The sequence below is a fragment of the Dermochelys coriacea genome, chromosome 7 (genome assembly GCF_009764565.3).
Source record: "Dermochelys coriacea isolate rDerCor1 chromosome 7, rDerCor1.pri.v4, whole genome shotgun sequence".
In the NCBI taxonomy this organism is placed as follows: domain Eukaryota; kingdom Metazoa; phylum Chordata; order Testudines; family Dermochelyidae; genus Dermochelys; species Dermochelys coriacea.
The window spans coordinates 41,486,891-41,510,898 of NC_050074.1; the positions used below are offsets into that span (position 1 = coordinate 41,486,891).

General features: G+C 38.0%; 2 protein-coding genes across 3 annotated transcripts in view; one reads left to right on the forward strand and one right to left on the reverse strand.

Moving 5' to 3' along the window:
• Positions 1–24,008, forward strand: part of LOC119859060 (centromere protein P) — a 327,648-nt gene that overhangs the window by 118,412 nt on the left and 185,228 nt on the right. Inside the window, exon 7 of one of the 2 annotated variants that reach the window (XM_038410701.2) lies at positions 14,768–14,824. The exons of the other annotated variant lie outside the window; for it this stretch is intronic. Within the exon in view, the coding sequence (XP_038266629.1) occupies positions 14,768–14,824 (57 nt within the window). The remainder of the gene's footprint in view (positions 1–14,767; positions 14,825–24,008) is intronic. 2 annotated transcript variants of the gene reach the window in all.
• Positions 12,691–24,008, reverse strand: part of ASPN (asporin) — a 29,871-nt gene continuing 18,553 nt past the window's right edge. The window contains exons 6-7 of the mRNA XM_038410700.2: positions 23,415–23,553; positions 12,691–13,217 (exon numbers count right to left, since the gene is read on the reverse strand). Of these exons, the coding sequence (XP_038266628.1) occupies positions 13,026–13,217; positions 23,415–23,553 (331 nt within the window). The 3' untranslated portion in view covers positions 12,691–13,025. The remainder of the gene's footprint in view (positions 13,218–23,414; positions 23,554–24,008) is intronic.

Consider the following 24,008-nt stretch of genomic DNA (forward strand, 5'->3'; position numbering starts at 1 on the left):
AGTGGCATCAGCTGATCCCATATCATGCCCCTCCTTCTGTGCCAGCTCAGGATTGCTTCATCACTAAGCCTCAGCTGTGAACCCTCAGACAACCTGGATGCCGCCTATGTGACCAGTAAACAATGCTGTGCCCACATATCCATACCACTGTCTGTGGCCCATCTTCCCACATCTGCAATGAAAATATATGTAAAATTAGCAATGACTCCTTGTCTGGGGTCTCGCATACATTCTGTATGCTTCCAAATGCCAATGCCCAATTGCCTAAAGAGTCCTAGCCCCCATACCCAGCTAGGCTGCTGCAGTTGCCGCCCGGTCTGAGGGGGAAAAGGGCAAGACCAGTGGGAGAAACCCCCTTATCCAATCCTTTCTCCTCTGGACCCTGGGGGATGAGTCAGTGTCAGCGTCAGCACACTAATCTGCTCTGCTTCTGCAGAAGAGTCTTTGTCTCCAGCTCCCTTTAAAGCGGTTTACCCCTTCCCTCAGGAAGCCAGACAATGACACCCCTGCCTCCCAACTTAAGGTGTGTTGCCATCATAACCCTGGACCACTTGTTTTCCAGTTTAGGACAACAGGACTGATGATGAACTATAAAACTTAATTAAATTAGGCCCCAATTCAACAAAGCAAATAAGCACATGCTCAAGTCCAACCCTGTTCAGCAGAGCATATAAGCACATACTTAACTCTAAGCATGTGTTTAAATCTCATTGATTTAAAAGTTTTGCTGAACTGGGGTGTTACAGCTGTAAGGTTATTACTTCCTTGGATTTTTATAATGGTAGGTGAACATACTGTAAATAATATCCTATCAAAAGGAGAGTGAGAAGAGTAGTAGCTTTAGTTAGTCTGGTGAATATTTCTTTTCTACAGGATAAAAGCATTACATCTTCCCGTCTCTCTCCCAGCAGCATAATAGTTAATAATTTTAATATTACTTTTTGCACAGAACTGTTCATATTTTATAAACAAACTACAACAAGTCCGTCTGTTGGCAGCATATGTTGTTGAGCTAATCTTTTATGGGATGTTTTTCAAGGCTTATGTTAGCCAACTTGTTAAAGAGAGTTGAAGCACTGGATAATATTTCTTTTTCAAAATGTTTGCTACTTTGGGAATTTTTTGTAAAGAATTTATCAACTTTTCTGCTTGTTTTTATACTTAAATTTCACATGCTATAATTAGTCAAGTGATTCATTGAGCATGTAAGGTGAATGTTGTTAACTTTTTACCAGATTATTTGAGACACTGGGATGTAATACGTGGCACATGGAGTTCAAGCCAACTTTTCATTTACTGCAGAGCTTTTCCATATGTTTCCTGTTAGCAGTTTCATTCTCAAACCTCAAGTCTCCCTAGCAAGGAAAAAAACCAAGAAGTTTTTAAGCCTTTCCGAACAAAACAAATGTCGAAAAATGGTGTGTGCTGATTATGCTTTCATTCATTTCAAGTAATCATTACTTTTATTGTCATACGTTTTTTAAAGTTATAACAAGGGAAGCACTACATAACTGTATGTAAAAATTGTCACACACCTATGTCTGTTTTCTTTTCCCAGTTGTGATGTGCTTTTTATTTGTACCTCTCTCTAAATGCTACATTGTATTTTAATTTAAAATAAAATGTCATTCTTCAGTCTGTAGAACAGTGAGCAAGGCTGAAAAAATCTAAAATAAAGACACTGTAACTATTTCAATGTGAAATTCCTACAACTCTTCAGTTAAAACTTTTGATCAGAATTCATGCTTCTGTTACAAAAGGGGGGCTTCTTCCTAATTATTTTTGAAAGGGCAAACTAAGGATAACATTTATGTAAATCATGGACAAATTCAAAAATGTTCAGAAACTTTGGAAAGGAAGAAAGAAGATTAGGAAAAATAAGGACAAATGGTCATGGCTCAAAACTTGTAAGTGAATACAGGATGTCGAGATGCTCACTGTTCAGTTTTAGTTTTATGGCCCATCTTCCCTTAGACATTTAAAATAGCTTTTACTGATGCCAATCAGCCAATAGTCCCCTTAGCTTCTGTTGAGAAAATTAAGTAAGCTACTTGGATATTGCCTCCAGTCAGGTGAAATGTAGAAGGGAGGGAGTCCAGCTCTCTTGCATACCTTAGAGACTAACAAATTTATTTGAGCATAAGCTTTCGTGAGCTACAGCTCACTTCATCGGATGCATTCGGTGTAAAATACAGAGGGAAGATTTATATACACACACAGAGAACATGAAACAATGGGTTTTATCATACACACTGTAAGGAGATGTTTCAGAGTAGCAGCCGTGTTAGTCTGTATTCGCAAAAAGAAAAGGAGTACTTGTGGCACCTTAGAGACACAAATTTATTAGAGCATAAGCTTTCGTGAGCTACAGCTCACTTCATCGGATGAAGTGAGCTGTAGCTCACGAAAGCTTATGCTCTAATAAATTTGTTAGTCTCTAAGGTGCCACAAGTACTCCTTTTCTTTTTACTGTAAGGAGAGTGATCACTTAAGATGAGCCATCACCAGCAGCGGGGGTGGGGGCGGGAAGGAGGAAAACCTTTCATGGTGACAAGCAAGGTCAGCTATTTCCAGCAGTTAACAAGAACAAGAACATCTGAGGAACAGTGGGGGGTGGGGTGGGTTGGGGGGGGAGAAATAACATGGGGAAATAGTTTTACTTTGTGTAATGACTCATCCATTCCCAGTCTCTATTCAAGCCTAAGTTAATTGTATCCAGTTTGCAAATTGATTCCAATTCAGCAGTCTCTCCTTGGAGTCTGTTTTTGAAGTTTTTTTTGTTGAAGGATAGCCACCCTCAGGTCTGCGAATACAGACTAACACGGCTGCTACTCTGAAACCTCTCTTGCATAGTGTTTTTAGTTTAAATTTAGAACAGTTGCAAAATTATTTAGTACAATATTAGGTATTCCTTTTAAGACTGAAGTGGAACATCTATTTAATAATTTAGTAGACCAGAAGACATCACTGTTACCTCAGATTTTAATTAAATATGAAATATTCACAGACTCCTAGATTGTAGTAGGGTCAAAAAATCCACTCGAATCATCAAATCTGACCTAGGTCAGACTAAATGCAAGACTATTGCTAAATAATTGCTGGTATTGTTCACACTGAATAACATTTGTGAGTAGTATTTAACTACTGAATATCAAATGAAGCTGGTTTGTTTAATTCAATGGCACATAACTGAAAAGTAATTTATCACTGTATGTGTGGATGGGAGAAGTTTCTTCTTAGGAGCTATGTGGCAGATCTGAACTTTTTTTTTAACCAAACATGTTTGTGGAAAATGCTTTTTAACTGATTAGTTTAAGGGAGAATGAATATAGACAAAACAGTAGTAGTTTACAGCAGTGTTTTCCAAACATCCAAAAGCTGAACAACCTTTATGAAACCAATCTCACCCATCTTTAGGAACTGTTAGAAGTCTGAACATCTTAATTATAGGTCTTCCAGTCCCCTGGGTAGTCCTTGGTGTCTGCCACGCTTTGGGAAATGTCGGTGTATATCTTCCTCCACTTTCTGAGGCAATGTCTATACTTATGGTTGCATGTAGAGTACATATACTATCTACTGCATGCCTCTCTAGCATGGGTATAAATAGGAATGTAGACAATGAGGCACTGTGTAGGCAAGTAAAGACGCACTGAAATCTTAGGGTGTGTATGCTACATGGCTCTTGACACTCGCAAACCGTGCCTCCCATGTTTATGCTGCTATTTGTAGTAGTATAGTGTCCTGCTGCTGGAGCCTTTCTCTGCTGCAGGGAAAGGCTCTACCAAGGGGGAGACTGGGGGAAAAAGCTCTGGCAGCTCTCCATTGCTGTAGTCTTTCTCCTCCATAGGGAGCTGCGAGAGCCTTTTCCCGCTTCAGGGAAAGTGTCTGGTGTGGGGAGCATAGGGGAAATGTTCCAGCTACCGCAATGTGGACACAGCCTGCTTTTCACTGCAGCATGTAGCTACACATACTCTACACACCACTGCCAGTGTAGTCAAGTCCTTACATGTTTTGATTAGCAGTTAAATAGTTCTGTTGATATCTAAAGTATCATCTTTGGCACATGAGTTAGCTCCCATTTAAATAAATCAATGCTGTTGTTTCAGGCTCTCTGTAAACTCAGGAAGACATCTCTGTGTTGGTTACACTTCATACTTTGAAGGTTTTCTGCACAACTAGAATAACTAGACAGTTTTTTTAAACTTAAAGCTGAGACTGAAGAACAAATGAGAGAGTTGTCCATGCCCCACTTCCCCCCAGCTAGTTTTCATACCCTTTCTCTCATGCTTTAGGAGGCAGTGGCTTACAAAGTGCAAAAGTATTTTCAAATTATCAACAAAACCATCTCTGATGAATAGGGCTCTGCCATATAAATTTGTGAATACTTTAAGTTGGTATGACAATTGGGATGATGATTACTGAGTGAATATATTGGTTAACCTCAATAGGAGTCTGTCTGAAATATAGGCAGGAAGGAGAAGAATGGCCCCAGATAACCACCTATCAGGAAACACTTAAGAGTGGTTAAGGGAGAATGCCAAAACAGATAAGAAAAGGAGTACTTGTGGCACCTTAGAGACTAACAAATTTATTAGAGCATAAGCTTTCGTGAGCTACAGCTCACTGCTCACGAAAGCTTATGCTCTAATAAATTTGTTAGTCTCTAAGGTGCCACAAGTACTCCTTTTCTTTTTGCGAATACAGACTAACACGGCTGCTACTCTAAAACAGATAAGCTTTGATTATTCTATTTCTGATCTCCAGCCAGCCTACAGAACTAGTTTGACCAGGAATGGCTTGGACCCTAATACAGAAGGTCAAAAGATCTCTGGCAAGATAAAAAGGGACCCTCTCAAAGAGGGGTGACAAATGTTTGGGGGGACCAGACCTCTCTGGAGGTCTGTGAAGAAGTTAAGCTTACCCAGTTTACCATCAGGAGATGGTAAATCTTTAGTTAAGATGGACATGTTTTGTCATATAGGCAGTTATTTTAAAATCCATTTTTTTCTAAGACCTCTGTTCTTATTACAAAATAACAATGCTTTTATTTGAAGATGGATGTTTTGTCACTATATACCACTGGTCACAGAGTCCCAGAAGGAAGAAACCAGGTGTTCAAATCAGTTGAACCTGCAAAGTTGTTAATGATGGATACACCACAGGTTGCTCTAGCCCATCTCCTTTTCTAAGAGTGGGAGAACTGTGAAATTCTGCCCAAGGATAGGTAAAAGGCATGAGACTTAACACCTGAGAAAGTGTGCTGTCCTCACAAAAAGAAAAGGAGAACTTGTGGCACCTTAGAGACTAACAAATTTATTTGAGCATAAGCTTTCGTGAGCTACAGTGAGCTCACTGTAGCTCACGAAAGCTTATGCTCAAATAAATTTGTTAGTCTCTAAGGTGCCACAAGTTCTCCTTTTCTTTTTGCGAATACAGACTAACACGGCTGCTATTCTGAAACCTGTCCTCACAAAGGGGACAGAATTGCAGCTTTTCCTGTACAAACCCATCTGTGAGATAACATGTAGAACCAAGAATATTACTTTTACTTTTGTTGTAATCAGTGGCTAATTGGCTTCATTATCCTTATGTGGCATAGAGCATTGTGTTTCAAAAATCATGTAGTATTCAGCTAAATCGTGCTATTTTAACTTAATTCTTTAGATATAGAGCACCTGTTGCCAAAACAAGTGCTCAGGCACTGTATGTAAAATAATATAATTTAAAAACCTGTTGTTTTTCCATAATGGACTGTTCCTTTAATACTGAAGTCAGGTACTTCTGAGGAATAGAGGGAGTGGTATGGCTGAAGTTGGTCTTAATTTTGAAATGTCTTGATTTTATTTTTTTAATCATAAATTAGTTTGTCATAGGAGTTTGGGTTTTAAAATATGTAGATTCACTTTGTGTTTTCCCTGTCTTTCAAGATAGATTTGAAATAAATCCTTGTCACTGTATTTAACGCATGTGATTTATACAAATTGAGTGTACAGTCCTTCTCTGGTTGTGTAGGTTATAATCAAGACTTTACAGTATTTTGAAATAGCTTTTTAAAAATGTGTATTGTTCTATTAAAAATGTGTAGTTACTTGATTAATAATAATAATAATAATAATAATAATACCTAGCTCTTCTATAGCATTTTACATCAATAAAACACAAAGCTCTTTACAGAGGAGGCTGATCAGTATCTGTATCCCCATTTTACTGATCGGGAAACTGAGACACAGAGGCCAAATGACTTCTCAAGGTCACCCAGCAGGCTAATGGTAGAACTGGGAATAGAATCTAGGTCTCCTAAATCCTGGTCCAGTACTCTAATGATTAGGCTAAACTGTCAAATGAACTTAAAGCCTTTAAGTGATGTATACTGTTTTGACTGCTACAGTACAGTTGATTATGGTTTTGTTTTGTTTTTTACTGCATTAACTTATTTTTCTTACTCTCTACAGAAATGCTGCTTTGCTTGATATACTGGGATTAGGCTGCCATCCTCTGGTGGAATTTTGATAACTGTTGTGCTGTTAGGAATTGTTAAATTCAAAGAAAAAGAGCAAAGAAAAAGATCTATAGTCATTTTATAGGGCTGTTTTAGGAACACAGTTGTTTGTAGAAAATGTGTGGTACAAGGTAAATTTTATGGAGTTTGGTGAATATGGGACTAAGGAGAACTGATTGTCAGAAATATATTTAAATAAAAGTGTGGGTGAGGGAGAGATTCCTGTGTTTAAACCGATGTCCAGCTGGCAGGGTACAACAGAAGAGCATCAATAAAGATAAGAAGGATTTGCATCAGGCATGCTTTGGCTTTTTCACATGTGCTTACACCTGTGAACCAAACAAAGGCTGGGAGTGCAGTTTCCTCCCCAGTTTTCTGTATCTTTCTGTTTTGCTTTAGATGGGACTAGTCAGGAATTTTAGTTTCAAACATTGCTAGTTTTGAGTAGTTCATGGGCTGCTAGAGTACAGTAAGCTGCTAATTAGAAGTGTGATACATAAAGGCAATTTATCTCCTTGGCCCTCCAGGAATTAATACTGGAGTTTTGCAGGTGTTTGGCACTGCTGAGTTTTGGGTTTGAGATTCTTCTTATATGTGCAGAGATAAACAGATATCATATGTAGGTTTGTAACAGAGTGGGATAAGTCTGGGTGTAATTGTGAACTCCTTTTTTTTTTATTGTAACCTTCATGGTGTATTGTGACTGCCATTTGGTATCATGTGCTGAACATGCACTTAAACTTATCCAAGGTTATTACAGTGTATTTCAATCACCTACCATGCCCAGGAAAGGGGTTTGACGTCTCATTGAAGTAGGACTGGGCATTTGACCTGTCCAAAAATAATTGATCAATTGACTGGTCACATATCAGTCAAATATTTTAAAATGTCAAAATGGTTGAATATTTTATAGCAGTAATTTATTAGAAGAGTAACAGCAATAACAACAAAGAGTAAGACTTCATGGTCTTCAATAGGCTTTGCTTTATAGAGACTTGTGCCTAATTACAAAAAACAGGTTACTTAACTGAGTTATGTTAACTCAGAAATACATGAAACTTTCTACTAACAATAGGAAACAGAAATTCTGATACTAGTTCATTCTGACCTGTGTTCCATCTAGTCAAGGTACTTAAGAAAAAGTTGCAGACAAACTTGCATAAAACAGATGTGGGATAATCTGCCCTCTACATTATGTCTCCTCCTAATTCCAATAATTACTTTAGTGTAAAATAGAAGATTGGTTTACTTCCTGAAGTTTGAGGTTTAATATTGCTTCCACAATTTTTTAACAAAAAGAAAAGGTGTACTTGTGGCACTTTAGAGACTAACAAATTTATTTGAGCATAAGCTTTCGTGAGCTACAGCTCACTTCATTGGATATTCCTGTAATCCATGTAAATGTCAATTTTCTAATTAAACTTCCTTGATAAACTTTGGGCTTCCCAGCATCTTCTAGTAATGAGTTCCACATATTAATTATGCCTTATGAGAAAAAAGTATTTCCTTTTATGGGTTTTGAATTTGCCACCTTTTATTTCTTTAAATGTCCCCTTGTTCTTGTGTCATGAAACAGGGAGAAAAGAAGTCACTTCAATGTACCGTTCATTATTACATGTGGGGCTGGTACCACCACCTATTATTAAGGCTGCCTAACACATCTCATTATAGGACCCTGGTTTCAGTTGCTTCTAACATGGCAAAATTTTAACCGCTTGGGCTGAAATATCCCATGCTGGGTGTCTGCCTCAAGCTGACTTATTCATTCATTCATTTATTTTCAGCTAAAACATTCCGCTGTTTCAGAGAATGACAATAGGGGACAAAATCATTGTTTTGCCTGTGTTAGAGTGACTTTTATTTCAAAAGCTATATTACTCCCATATTTTGAGCAGGGACTTGAAATTTGATGGGTGGGCACCCTTTTAGTCAGGGATGTGCTCTCTGCCATCCCCATACTCTGATTTTCCCAAGTTGTGACCTTTTGAAAAATCAGAGTTAGCGCATGCTCAGCAAAGATTTCGTAGAGTTTAATAACTAAAATCTCTGAAGATTCTGTCTTCACTGGACACGCTCTAGCCCAGGGCTGAGCAGGGCTTGCCCTGTATTTGCAGCTCTGGATTGCTGTGGGACGTTCAAGGGCTGGGTCTGGGAACTGGAACTGAAAACAGGAAAACACTCTCTTCTGTGATATAAATACCTCTTCTGCTGGGCCCAGGCAGCATGGAGGAGGTAGCTGCCTGATTCATATCCAGAGGGGACAGGGGAAGTAGATTGGAACAAATAGCCTGGGACTGGAAGCTGGTGTGGGGGATGGAAAATGGGAGCTGGCTTGTGGGTTGTGATCTGAGGAGGATAATGAGGTCCTATGAACTGGGGGCACAGGGAGACTGAGATTTGATGAGGAGTTAGGGGTTGGAAACGGGGGCTGCCTCGTCAAAGTGACAGGAACTCGGAACCAGTGGAGCAAGGGGGAATGGAGTTGGGAAGGAGCAGAGTGAAGAAAAAGAAGAAAAACCAGTGGAGGTGACAACTGAGATTTTCTGGGCAAGGAGACTGGGATGAGGATCCGGGGTAAGGAAGAGAGAGAACTCTGACAGAGGCAAGTTGGAGGGGATTGGTCAGAAGAGGTCAAGCTTGGGGGGAGCAGGGAATTAGGCAGAAAAGTCTGTGCCTACTAACCACACCCTCCCTCCTAAAATGGAACCCAAGATTCCTGAATTTCACACTTCCTCTGCTGAGAGATATTATATGTGTAACCCACGCAAAAAGTGTCTCATTGCACTTCAGTGCTGATCCACATAGAAGATGGCAACATAGTACTATCAGTTACTTTGGGAGTTCAAGTGGCAGCAGTCCACGAGGATGAACCATGTGGGTGTCAATATGATGCCACATGATGGAATTTGGTTTTTTTAAGTTTGCTTTTTTAACAACCTAGGAAATTGCACACAAAAGCTATGTTAAAAGAACATTTTTAAAGTTGCAAAGTCAAATTTTCAACGTTAGGAAATGCTAGTTTTAAAGTTGTCTGTGCAATCTTAATACAGTCCCTTTATGTGTATGCATTATGATACAATGTTTAATTACCTATTCACCTGCTATTTTTTAAATTTAAGTCTTTTGTTATGTGCCTGATGCATTTGGTGAAATTCTGCTGCCTGGGTTTTGCAGGTCAGACTAAATTGATCATAATGGTCCTGTCTGGCTTTAAAATCTATTAATTTAACTCACCTATGTTTCTGTATGTGTTTGATTCTATTTTGAACAGTATTCTAATAAGCAGCTATTTAAATGGGTTTGTATCTACTTTAATCAGTTTTAGTATTTTTATAACCTGTAGTGGTATTTAAGTGCTTTAAATGATGCCACATTTAATGACAGCAGCAAATGTCTTTGTCAGGGTTCCCTCCCCACTCTGAACTCTAGGGTACAGATGTGGGGACCCGCATGAAAGACCCCCCCAAGCTTATTTCTACCAGCTTAGGTTAAAACTTCCCCAAGGCACAAATCCTTCCTTGTCCTTGGATGGGTACTGCTGCCACCACCAAGTGAGTTAGTCAAAGATTCAGGAAAAGGACCACTTTGAGTTCCTGTTTCTCTAAAATATCCCCCCAAGCCCCTTCACTCCCTTTCCTGGGGAGGCTTGAAAATAATCTACCAACCAAATAGGTTAATCAGATTCTTAAAAAACAGAACTTTATTATAAAGAAAAAAAAGTAAAAGAAGCACCTCTGTAAAATCAGGATAGAAGGTAACTTTACAGGGTAATCAGATTCAAAACCTAAAGGATTCCCCTCTAGGCAAAACTTTAAAGTTATAAAAAAAAAACAGCGATAAACCTCCCTCTTAGCACAGGGACAATTCACAAGCTAAAAACAAATGATAATCTAATGTGCCTTGCCTTATTTACTTACTCTTTTTGCAATATTGAGACTCATTTTAGGATGATTTTATGAGGAGTTTTCTGATGCTTCTCTGCTTCCCCAGAGAACACACAAAAACAAAGAGCACAAAACAAAGTCATTCCCCCCCACCCCCCCACCCCCCCCCGATTTGAAAGTATCTTCTTTCCCCATTGGGCCTTTTGGTCAGGTGCCAGCCAGGTTATTTGAGCTTCTTAACCCCTTACAGGTAAAGAGGAATTCTAGGCTACTCTTAGCTGTATGGTGATGACAGTCTTAAGCACCATCACCTTGTGGTAGTTGGAAAGAGAATAATATACATAAGAGATCAGTCCCCCCTAAACTCTTACCTACTTGTTATCTTTCACACTTATATCTTAGTCATCATTCCTACAAGTCCTTTATATGAGTAGCCTTAGTTGTGTTCATGTAGGAAGGGTTGATGAAATCACTAAAACTCTGGTGGCCCCTAATAGGAGAGAGCTAAGGTAAGGGAAGGAGAAGGCCTGATTTCTCCTCCTGCTTCTGCCACTCTGCCCCCCCGCACCAGTTCCTTATTCCTGCCCTTATCCCTACCAACGCTGGCTCCTTCAAAGCATCTCTTAAAAGCGATCAGTTGGCTATTCCCCTACTCCTCATAGCACTTGACTGGTTTGTCACTCATGGAAAACAGCATTTTTACTTGGAGCAGTGTGCACAACAGCTGGTAGTGGTGTGGAAAGGCTAAGTGCTGAAACAGCACCTACAAATCCTTTGTCAACACTACACCTAACAGCACCCACCAATTTCACCACTCTTAACAGCAGCTGCCACTTCTACTATCCCAAGCCCAACAGGACCTACTGCCAGAAATTCCTACCCATTACTCCTTGCTGAAAACTAGCCAGAGTTTCTTGTTTTGACTCGTATTCCACAAACTTTTCTGATCACAAAAATTGTGCAGTACAATCAGAAAAGACTCTTTTGAAGTCAAAATAAGAAATTGTGCTGAGTGGAGAATGTTTAGAAGATTTTATCTAAAGACTTTTAGAGAACAAAGTGAATAATCTTTTAGAATACAATCTCAGAGAAAAAAGTAAGAGGAAGAGGGCGGTTGAATTTCCTTGCACTATTGCTTGCATACAGTACCTCTCCATCACTTTCCAGTAGAACTTCAAATAAGGAAAACACATAACTTGGTGATTTAGTAAAAGAAAATGGAGTATTAAATTATCTTTAGTATGTGCAGAACAGAAACAGACTAATAAAAGGAAAGCCTAAAAAGTACTACAAGAGTTTACTTTGAGATACCTTCAGAAATTATACCTATCAATGTTTATAATTGTGTAATGGGAGTATGTTGCAAAAATAGTACTTAAAAAAAATAATAAACTGAGTGGTAAGTGATGTTGTATATGTTAGCAATATTCCACTAAGACAGGATAGTCCAAAGCATGATAAAATAACTTGATTTCAATCCAACATTTTTATTAAAAGACTTGCATTTCAGGGTAATCTTTAAGTTCATTTAATTTAAGATGAATATGAGTAACAAATATACACTAAATAGATATATAAAATATCCATTTTATACAGTACTGTTGGTATTGCATATTTTGCATGTTATCCAACATAAGCAGTTATATCAATTACATTTACATTATATACTGCGTATATTCAGCAATGTTGGAGTACTTTTAGATCATTAATTTCTATTAATGTCAAAAATGTAAAAGAATCATATTTAAAATAAAGAACATGATTACAGTTTATATATATATATATATATATATATAAAAAAAATGTTACTACTTTTGTGCTTCCCTACAGAGATTTTAATAACAGCTCCTAATAAGCTTGAAGCATATGGTAAATTTTGAATGCTGTCTTTTAGTATTCATAGAGCATACAATTTTGTTGGTAGCAAAACACTGATAGACATTTTATGGTTAAGAGTTGCAAGAATAAATACTAAAAAGTTCGGAGTTTTTAAGGTCTTAAGTCTCAGGTATCAAACCCAATTTGATTTCACTAAAAAGACTAAATATAATCTGGTTTAGTGACATTAGAAGAACTAGACCAAGATCAAATTTGAAATACCATACCTTTTTAATTCCTCTTAGCCAATTTATTTTACCAGTAAAAAATCTGACACACTGTATCTGATATATTTTGTTTGCAATTTTTTATGCATTCTATATACACCTTTTAAAATAAAATATTTTCAGTACTGAAAAAAGTCATTATAGAAATTTTTTTTTTTTTTACTTAATGCTTTTCATTGCTTCTGTATTGGGGAAAAAACAAACTAATTAGATTTAAGTAAACAGTTTAAAATCTGTAATAGGAAACATCAAAGTACAGTTTCCAGTTCCGTTTCCAAGAGTCCTCCTTTCCTTGAAAATCAAGGTTATTGCATAATTTCCTCAAAAACGTAAGTTTAACATTATAAAATAAAACAAAGGACTGCTATGGTATATTGTGTTTCTAATTTACAATCTCTAAATTAGTGTAGATATTTTGTAAACTGGTTAAAGGGTGTAAAATTGCCCCTTTACAGCAGGTTTCCAGTATTGTAAAACCAGCAACATAACATGTCTATTTAAAGACAGTTTTGTAATGTGCAAACTTCTGTATCACTTTCAGTAATTCCCTAGCTGCACGCTATTTCTGCCTAAAATACAACGGAACGTTGCAGGTTGAACTTCCCAGTATTTCACAGGGTTGTTGAATAAGCTAATGCCACTGTATAATGTCTTCTTCGTGTTTCCTCCTGTTGGACAAAAATCATTTACTCCCACTTTTGCAATATTATTAGAGTGAAGGAAGACAACCTGTAGGAATAAGAAAAAGAAAAATATGTGATAACATCTAGTAGGTAAAGTGGGGGAAAAACATGCTGATGCAGTCACTGACAAAAAAAAAATTATGATTTGGATTGTCTGTAGAGCAGTTGGATGTACACCCCTTTAACAGGGATGGCCAACCTGAGTCTGACAAGGAGCCAGAATTTACCATTGTACATTGCCAAAGAGCCACACTAATAGGTCATCAGCCCCCCATCAGCACCTCCTGCTCCCTCCCCGCACCTCCCAATCAGCTGTTTCATGGCTTGCAGGAGACTCTGTGGGGGAGGGAGTGGGAGGATTGAGGACATGGCAGGCTCAAGGGAGGGCACAGGAAGAGATGGCGTGGGAGCAGGGCCTGTGGCAGAGCCAGGGGTTGAGCAGCGAGCACCCCCCAACACATTGGAAAGTTGGCACCTTTAGCTCCAGCCCCGGAGTCTGTGTCTATACAAGGAGCCGCATATTAACTTCTAAAGAGCTCCATGTGGCTCTGGAGCCACAGGTTGGCCACCCCTGCCCTATAATATCAAGAGTTGAAAGTCCAGTGGTAATAGGTCACTAGAAAGGGGATTTTTCCATCGTTTTGCAAAATTGTCAGATTTAATTTATTATCCTTTTATCACAATGCTTTGACTATATGCGTAACATACCAATATACCCTTTCCTTTAACATGTGCATTCACTACTATGTGTATTGTATTAACTGTAAACAGTGTAGAGACTTAAGCCAGGTCTACACTAGCAAAAGTATAGCTATATCAGCAAACCCTCTTAATATAAACACAGCTTATACTGGCAAATAAGTGTTTTTGATGGAATAGCTTATGCCAGCTCAGCAAAAGAAATAAGTAATTCCAGTAAAACCACTTCTATGCTGGTATAACTGGATCTACAATCGGGCTTTTGCCAGTTTAGTAATGTCACAAAAAACACCATCCCTCCCATAGTTTCTAATGTAGACCTGGCCTTAGGCCTAATTCTGTTTCTCACAATACTAGCTTGAGTAGTTAGCCTGGTCCTGAAGAATTTCACAGGAGTAAGTTGAAGATAGCCTTATCCCCGCAGGACTGAAGTTATTTAAAACACACTACTTGAACTGAAAGGCCTTAAGGGAACTCTGTAGTACTAGCATGCCCTAAACACATCTCCCCAAGCTCTGCGGTCTGTGCCAAGGTGTACATCAGCTGAATAGTTTACCCACATGTACCTCTCCATCTAAACCTCCTAGGCAGTGGAAGTACTTTGGAAATTGTACTTGTATTGGGAAACTCCATATTCATGGAGATGAGAGCATTTGTTTTGACCATTTCTGAAACAAAAAGTTTTTTTTTTTCAGTTTGAAACATTTCTGTTTCAAATTCCGTTTGTTTTTTAATAAAAACATAAAAATGTTCAAAATGAAAATATTTCATTTTGAAATGTCAGTATAAAAGTTTTGTTTGACCCAAAATTATTTTTTTGACTTTTCAATTCACCAAAAATTATAAAAAGTTTTGGTTTTCGTTCAACTTGAAATTATTTTTTTCTTGGCTTTTCAGGATTGCCAGCAAACCAAAAAAATTATTTGCAGAGATCTGTATGGGCTTGTCTACGTGGTGAGTTATTCTGGAATAAGAAAAGGAGGACTTGTGACACCTTAAAGACTAACAAATGTATTTGAGCATAAGCTTTCGTGAGCTACAGCTCACTTCATTGGATCCTTTTCTTTTTGTGGATACAGACTAACACGACTGCTACTGTGTATTTTGGAATAGTTATTCCTGATTAACTATTTTCTATTAATTGCCCATGTGGATACTCTTGTTCCAGAATAAAAGTGGCTTATTTCAAATTAGCATAAAAGAGGGCTAAGTTAATTCAAAATACGGAACTCTTATTTCAGGATACGAATATCCACACAGGGAGTTAATCAGGAATAGCTATTCCACTTTAAATTCACACCCTACCTTAATCTAAATGAACTTCTCATTTTAATACCATGAAAGCTCAGACATTTCAGATAGTCTTCATTACTTGAGCAACATATAGTGCATGAGTGAGGTTCATGAAATTTTCTACAGTGCTTTGCTGCATTAAGGAACAACAAATCCAACTCAGCAATATAACTATAGTGCCACTTAGATACCAGCATTTATAGGATGGCAAAATGGTTAATATAGAGTGAAGATGTGCAGCTTCTCTTAATGTAACATATTTGGGCATATGCAAGTGTTACATTTTCCTTAAAAAGTAAGCTTTTATTCACAGTAGATAAAAATAAATTTATCTTACTAGAGCTAATATTGTATTAATTTCAGCAACATCTGCCCTTTTATTAACTAACATTTAAAAATGCATAGTTTGTATATACATTAGAGAGCATAATCTTAAGCAACATGTTTTAAAATGGTATTCATAATTGTATTATAACCATGATTTAATAAAACAGGAAATATATGTCAATATTCATGGACAAAAAAATCAGGGTAGGTAAAAATTGATTTAATTTAAAGAACAGATTTTTTATTTGAATTTAAATGAATTTTTCTTTAAAAACTCTTTACAATTAAATTTTATTTTATGATAGCCTATATACATGCTTGCTACCAAAGTTTTACAGAAAGTCAAATGAATGGATTGGGGAAAGTCACTGACTAAGCAGCTGGAACCAGAGTTTAAGTGTCTAACTAGAGTTTGAGTTCAGTCAGCTTTTGAATGCTGTTTAGCCTCTTTTGCATACGGAAAGAGAATATTTTCTTCATTCCAGTTTATTCAACTAGTTCATTTCAGCAATTAGTTCATTCAAAGTTAAGAAACCGATTCAGAACTGAAAATGCAGGTTAGCTTATTTTCGTCTTCCAATCTAAGAATAAAAACTAGATGTGAGTGGATGAGATCTATTGGTTGCAAATCAACATGTTTTAATTGTTGTCAATCAATTAGGTTAAACCTTTCCTCAGAAAAAGAAAAAATGATTAAAATTGGTGATTTAAGTTCCTTTGATTTAAATCGGTCTGCCCTTTTAACTCTTCATTTCCTGGTTTTCAAAATTTTAAGTGTCCCTGTACTAAATGTTCTGGAAAGGAACAAGGTTAACTGTGTGTTAATCTGGCTAACTGATAGGTCTCAAAAAATGTATTTGTAAACCGGGAATCATCATGAATGGATGTGTTTTCTAGCTGGGTCCCAAGGGGATTGGTTCTTGGCCTTACTCTATTTAACATTTTAATTAATGACCTGGAAGAAAACAAAATCATCAGTGATATAGTTGGCAAATTACACAATAACTGGGAGAGTGGTAAATAATGAAGAGGACAAGTGAAGATACAGAATAATCTGGATACAAAGTGTACAGTGCTCACTTCGTATTTATTTTTGATTACAAGTATTTGCAATGTAAAAAAACAAAATAAATAGTATTTTTCAATTCACCAAATACAAGTACTGTAAGACAATCTCTTTATCATGAAAGTTGAACTTACAAAGGTAGAATTATGTACAAAAAAAACTGCAATCCTTAATAGAACAATATAACATTTTAGAGCCTGCAAGTCCACTCAATCCTACTTATTGTTCAGCCCATCGCTCAGACAAACAAGGTTGGTTACATTTGCAGGAGATAATGCTGTCTGCTTCTTGTTTACAATGTCACCTTAAAATGAGAACAGATGTTCTCATGGCACTGTTGTAGCCAGTGTCTCAAGATATTTACATGCCAAATGCACTAAAAATTCATATGTACCTTCATGCTTCAACCACCATTCCGGGGGACATGCATCCATGCTGATGATGGGTTCTGCCTGATAACAATCCAAAGCAGAGTAGAACAACACATATTCATTTTCATCATCATGAGTCAGATGCCACCAGCAGACAGTTGATTTTCTTTTCTGGTGGTTCAGGTTCTGTAGTTTCTGCAATGGAGTGTTGCTCTTTTAAGACTTCTGAAAGCATGCTCCACACCTCGCCCCTCTCAGATTTTAGAAGGCACTTCAGATTCTTAAAACTTGGGTCAAGTGCTGTAGCTATTTTTAGAAATCTCACATTGATAACTTCTTTGCGTTTTGTGAAATTTGTAGTGAAAGTGTTCTTAAAATGAACAATGTGCTGGGTCATTATCGGAGATTGCTATAACATGACATATATGGTAGAGCAGGGGACATACAATTCTCCCCCAAGGACTTCAGTCACAATTTAATTAATAGTTTTTTTTAACGAGCTTCATCAGCATGGAAGCATGTCCTCTGGAATGGTGGCCAAAGCATGAAGAAGCATACAAATGTTTAGCCTATCTGGCAAGTAAATACCTTGCAATGCCAGCTACAAAAGTGCCATGCAAATGTCTGTTCTCACTTTCTGGTGACGTAAATAAGAAGAAGGCAGCATTATCCCCTTTAAATGTAAACAAACTTGTTTGTCTTAGCAATTGGCTGAAAAAGAACTGAGGACTGAGTGGAATTGTAGGCTCTAAAGTTTTATATTTTGTTTTGAGTAAAGTTACATAAAAAAAAATCTACATTTGTAAATTGTACTTTCACAACAAAGAGATTGCACTACAGTTCTTGTATGAGGTGAATTGAAAAATACTATTTCTTTTATCATTTTTACAGTGCAAATATTTGTAATAAAAATAATATACACTTTGATTTCAATTACAACACAGACTACAATATTTATGAAAATATAGAAAAACATCCAAAATATTTAATAAGTTTCAAGTGGTATTCTATTGTTTAACAGTGTGATTAAAACTGATTAATCGTGATAAATTTTTTTGATTTAATCGCATGAGTTAACTGCGATTAATCAACAGTCCTAATAATTAGCTTAACAAAAAGAAGAGAAGGTGTAAATGGTGTCTACAAACCCCATCCTGAGCATAGTCAGGGGTGGGAGGGAGCAGTAAAGTCTCTCCTGTTTACAAGCAAGCAGCTTGATCACAACTCCACACAGCTGCCAGGGTGGCATATCATGGAGGCAGGCACTGACAGCTGCAACCAATGGAGGAAACAAGGCCTGCTATAAATGGGAGAGTACAGGGAAGGAAAAGGAGACAGAAAGGCCTGGATAGCAAAGTAGCAACAGCCCTGCGCCAGACTTTCTTCCAAGAAATCTGCCAGGAGACTGAAAAGCCAAAAAGTGAAGGACTTGCAGGCTTTATGGGAGGTGAGGGTCCAGGAACTGACTTGACTGAGAGCAAACTAAGGAGGGTCAGTCAGGAGAAGCTGACACCCCTCGAGAGATCACCCCAAGAAGTGATGACAGAAGGTTAAGGGGTAACTTGATTACAATCTATATGAACCTACATGGGGAACAGAAATTTAATAATGGGATTGTCAATCTAGCTGAGAAAAGTGTAACATGATTCAATGGCTGGAAGCCGAAGCTAAACAAATTAAGACTGGAAATAAGGTGTAAATTTTTAAAAATGAGACTAATTAACAATTTGAACAACTTACCAAGGGTCGTAGTGGATGACTGACAATTTTAAAATCAAAGTTGGCTATTATTCTAAAAGATACACTCTAGGACTTATATTGGGGAAGTTCAATGGCTTGTGTTATACAGGAGATCAGACTAGATGATCACAGTAGTCCTTTCTGACCCTGGAATCTAAGAGTCTATGGAAAGGTATTTCAACCTTAAATTTCTTACAACCAGGAAATACAGAGTTGAGATGCACAGAAACAAAACCTTAACTCTGCCCCATAGGACTGGCAATAGCCATTAGAAATTATCTGCATGCAATCCAGCTGTTAGGTGTAGCTGTTTGAATAGTGGAGGATTTAGTTGGAGCAACTTGGTTGAGCTGCCATTATGGTGTATGAGGAGATCTGAGAGGGCCATGGTTCTGAGCACCCCTCCAATTGTGAAATGAAAGAAAAGAGTTGGATATATATCTTGAGGGATCCGGTATTCCTTCTTCCAAAATAGAGTTTATATAGGTTGTGTTAATAGTGGTACACAGGAGTCTTTATGCGCTGGGGGTTGTCAGCAGTGATGTATGATATGAGAGTGGTCTCTGGGGTTAATGATGGGTAAGTGAAAGTATAGGGTTAGATGGAATCCTGTGGATGAGAGCAAAAGGACTGTACAGAGTTCAGGGGGTTTCAGAATGTATCATGCATGGGTATTTTTCTGGGGAGTAGGTTTAGCAAGTGTGTGAGAAACAAATGTAGGTAGCCTTTAAGTACAACTCACTTAAATACAAGTTTTGCCTTAGTAAAGAGAAGGCATTAATCTCTGTGCTACCTTTGTCATGTGCTCTACTCTCTGAATGATGTACAGTATCTGCAAAGGCAGAATGTGATTACATGTGTTATGGGCATATTGGATCATTGCTCAAAGAGTGCAGGGTTAAAGTTGTGTTGGCATGTACTTGACTTCTTTTTTTCCTGGTTTTCAGAAGTTTAAGTCTGAAATACTTAACTCTTCATTTCCTGGTTTTCAGAAGGTTGGGTGTCAATAAACTCAACTTTCTGGAAGGGCATGAGATATCACAAGGGAATCTTAACTGAGCATTAAGTTTCTTGTCAGTGAATTGCCTAGTTTTTTCAACAGAAAGAGAAATGTTTATTTTAGTAGTTAGTGGTCATTTAGGTAGTTGTAGCATCATATACATTTGCAGCTGATGTTGAATTGTGGCTAGGAAATAATAATAATATTAATATCACCTAACTTTTAAATAACACACTATACATAATTGTCCTCATTTTACAGATGGGAAAATGGAGACACAGAGAGGATATTGACTTGCCCAGATCACCTAACAGGCCTGTGGCAGACCCAGGAATAATCTTAATCAAGTGGTCTCACCACTAGGCAGCATGGTTGCTATGTGATTCCTAAGTATTCCTCCTCCCTTCTGTATACTTGGTAATAACAGAATGGGGATATGGGTCATGCTTTGAAAGATTTGGAGTGTGTAGTTGCTGAGATGGTCTGTGAGAAAAATCACAGCCAAAACCTTGATATTTTTTATTACATGGTAGTTATTGTAACTTTAAGCATGTGACTGGTGTTTTTCTTTCTCCACTCCACTCCATTACCATTCCCTGCAACATAGCCCTTCCACCCAACTTACCCAGATCACCCTCCCCTTCCCATCCTAATAAGTCACGGGCGCTTTAGAAGACATGAACACATAAAAAGTTGCTCTGCTGCTGCATATGTTGCATTCACAAACCAAGGATGATTTTAAAACTGAGGTTTGTTAAAGTCACTATCCTAAAAAACAGACAAACTCAGCTTTCACAAGTCCCACAGTAGCTCAGTCTCACCAGAGCACTCCAACAACCTTCCTGCAATCAATTTCTGCTCCCACTTTGTTCCTTTTTTTCTTTACAGCAGAACTCCAAATCTTTAAAGGGTCAGGGCACAACCTTAAAGGTATAGCGGGCCAATAATTATAACTCTCACAGTAAATATAATACTGACATTCTCTTATGAGTTCTGCATGTACACATATCACAGGCAGCAGCTTACTGGAGGGTTGCGTGCTAACTTGGTTATATAGCCTGAGCTGTACACCTTGCCAGGCCCTAAACCTCCCACTACAAGGTCCTCAGCCAGACTCCCTGTCCCTGCTTTGGCCAGGATTATCCAGCCATGCCTATGGTCCACCCAGTTTGGCCCCACCTTCAAGCTAGGGCACCCAGATTCCAGCTCTGTGGGGGATAAGAAGAGGGGATCATATACCCCCTGAGGGGTAGCTCCCCCCCAATCCTAGTACATGCACAGAATAGAAGGAAGGAGATTCAGATCTGCCCCAGAAGGGCATGCGTGGGTATAGCTCAGGTACAATGGCCACAACATGTTCTCGTGAGCCACCATACTCCTGTGAAAAGTGGCTGGCCAGAAATTTTCTTACATATCCTGTCTGCACATGCACAGTATAATCAGTCTGAGTTAGGCTCATGAATCACGAGAGTTAGGCTTGAGCCTATCAATAGTTTAGCTCTTTGTTGAATAATGTTTTTAATACTGCTTCCCCAGAGGATTAGTGGGAGCCACTTGCTGGGGTAAATATTCAGTGATTGAGACACTTTGGAAAATGATCAGACCCATGGTTTGACCACCAGTGTGCTCAAAAAAGTTGATGAAATTTGCCAGGCTTAAGAAATCTGGGGGTTTTTTTGTGGGGGAGGGCTTTATCTCATGACCCCCTTGGTCAAGTGGCCCCAAATGTCAAGTGATCCAATAAGAATGCCACTCTTAGAGCACTTAGAAGAGTCACCCTTTATACTGAACAGGTTTATCCACCCTAATTAGACGGGATGTGGCACCCCCCTGTACTGTGTATATCTGGGTTCTCTGCTAACAGCAGTACATTTACACCATGTGAGATATTGCTCTAACAACTCTGCCTGATGAGCAGATTTGGCTCATTCCTGATTTTATTTTTGTTCAAGTTTCTGGTAAACATGGCCTAAGTTTAACACACAGCCTTAACAAGGGAAATAAAAAAATCAGCAGTCTGAGGTATCTGACTTAATATACTTTTCTTTTTTTAAAGTAATGCTAGTGATAATTTTTAAGCCTTAATACGTCATGCTAGCTATTGGGGCTACAAACAAATACTCTATACTGTTGGTAAACTTAGATTACTGGCTTTGCAGTAGAATAAAGTCATAGACATGGCAGATTGTGAAATATTAGACCTTAAAGTTATATTATTCTGATTACCATGTTGCTTTCCTCTTCCAATTTATGCAATATTGTCTTGCATATGAAAGCATTTTGGATTCTGATTACTGTTCTAACCTTGGTGTGTTCCTAAATACCAAACCTTAAACCTGCATCATTCATTTCACCTTGATTTCTCCCGCTACACTTCAGTTTCAACTTGATTTTAATAGGTAATCTCATAAATTTGTAAGTTTGGAGATCAATGTTTTTCAATATGGGAATGAAAATATTTCAGTCCCAGCCTGTGTCTGCGTACAAGCCTCTGTTACAAATTGACTTATTACCTATTTGCCCTGTTTTGGTGGGCCAGTGGTCAATTGGCTTCCTAGATATTACTTTACCACACAAAATACCTTTCGGCTGTTTTTTCTTTGCAGAGAATTGCTTGTATTGAGTGATTCTGTTATTTGTACTTTATTTCCCATTTTTCTGTTTACTCATGGAAGAATTCTGGGCCAAAAAATATTGGCACAAAAAAAATTCTGGAAAATTCTGCATATTTTATTTGTCAAAATAACACAATATAATCATGCCAGTTACAATTATTTTGGTAACTTATTTCAAAATATCTATCAGCAAGTATGTCTGTAAAAATACAGACCAAAAGGAAAAAAAAGAAAGATTTTTTTTTTTGTTTTGACAAATAGATTCCTTACGAGGCATATCAATACAGAACTTTGTGTAATTCATTTAAATTACAATACAGAGCTGTATTTCCTGCACCTGTCAGAAGCAGTGCAAAGGCTTGGGGCAGTCAGGAGTAGTGGAAGAGCTGAGTGTGAGAGAAGGAGCTTAGGACTGAACCTGGAGGGTGTTAGATGTGGATGGGAGGTTTGTCTTTGGATGTGGGGGTGGGATTGTTAGGGTGTTGAGAAGCCTACCCAATACAGAGCCTGGCTGACCCCAAGCCTCTCCCATTCAGTCGGGTACATCTGCCCCTGTCCCCTTACCCCTCATTTCCATGAGTCTCTGCAGCCCCCATCCCCAGGCTCAACACTGTCACCCTATTAGCTCCTGAGCCTATGCTCCAGTCTGTCCCCCCACTAGCCATTCTGAGTCAGTGTGTGACTCCCCAGCAGCCCTGTGTGCCCCACTCTGTCCTAACCTGGCTCCACAGGCAGAGTGCTGGGGGAATTCTGCAACATTGGGCATAGAATTTTGTATTTTCCCACATAAAAAACATTTTGCCTAAGAAATGCTGCAGTTCTGCCTTTTTCCCCCCAGAGGCCACTGAGGCGCCAGAACAGTCAGCTGTGTTCATGCTGGCTGTTCTAGCTCCACAGCGGCCTCTGGTGGGCAAAAGGCGGAACTGCAGCATTTACTCGGCAAAATGTTTTTTATGCGGAAAAATACAAAATTATGCCGGATAAATGAATTTTGCATGTCGGCAGATGCGCAGAATTTCCCCAGGAGTATCTGTTGTAAGAACAGTATCCAAGATACATAATTGTTAAAGTAATTATGTTCCCTAAGCAGCATAACAAAATAAAAATAAAACCATCTGTAGTAGTATATTACCTGCAGATATTTCAGATCAGGTAGTCCAGAGGGAACCTTTTTCAGTTTGTTGTTTTCTAGATGTATTTCTCTTACGTTTGGTATACTGGAAAAACTTCCATTTTCCACATCTTTGATTTTATTGTTTCCCAGTCCCAGCCTAGAAATAAAACAAGAAAACTTAACTGCTGATGCATGGTGATTTATAGGAGCATTGCTGAGCATCCTTTTCAATCAAGTTTTGCACACAGGAGTATACAGGAGAAAACTAAAAATCAGAAAAGAAAAAAATGTTAATTTTGATATAAAATAAACTAATCTGGAACGGAACATTTGCCTAATTTAGCTTCACTTAAAGGGCTATTGTACATTAGTTATTTGGTCAATTGTACATTGTACATTGTCATTCAGTTGGTATGCAATAGTTATTCTATCAGGAGCAAACATTAAAACAAAACAAAAATCAGCAGTATTTGTATAAATAAATCATACTCTTTAAACAGATAGTATACCCAATCAATACATTTATGCACAATAAAATAATATTTTTATATTGTTATAATATAGACACAGTAGCAGGAAAAATTAACATTTTTATAGAACTAAATTTAATCA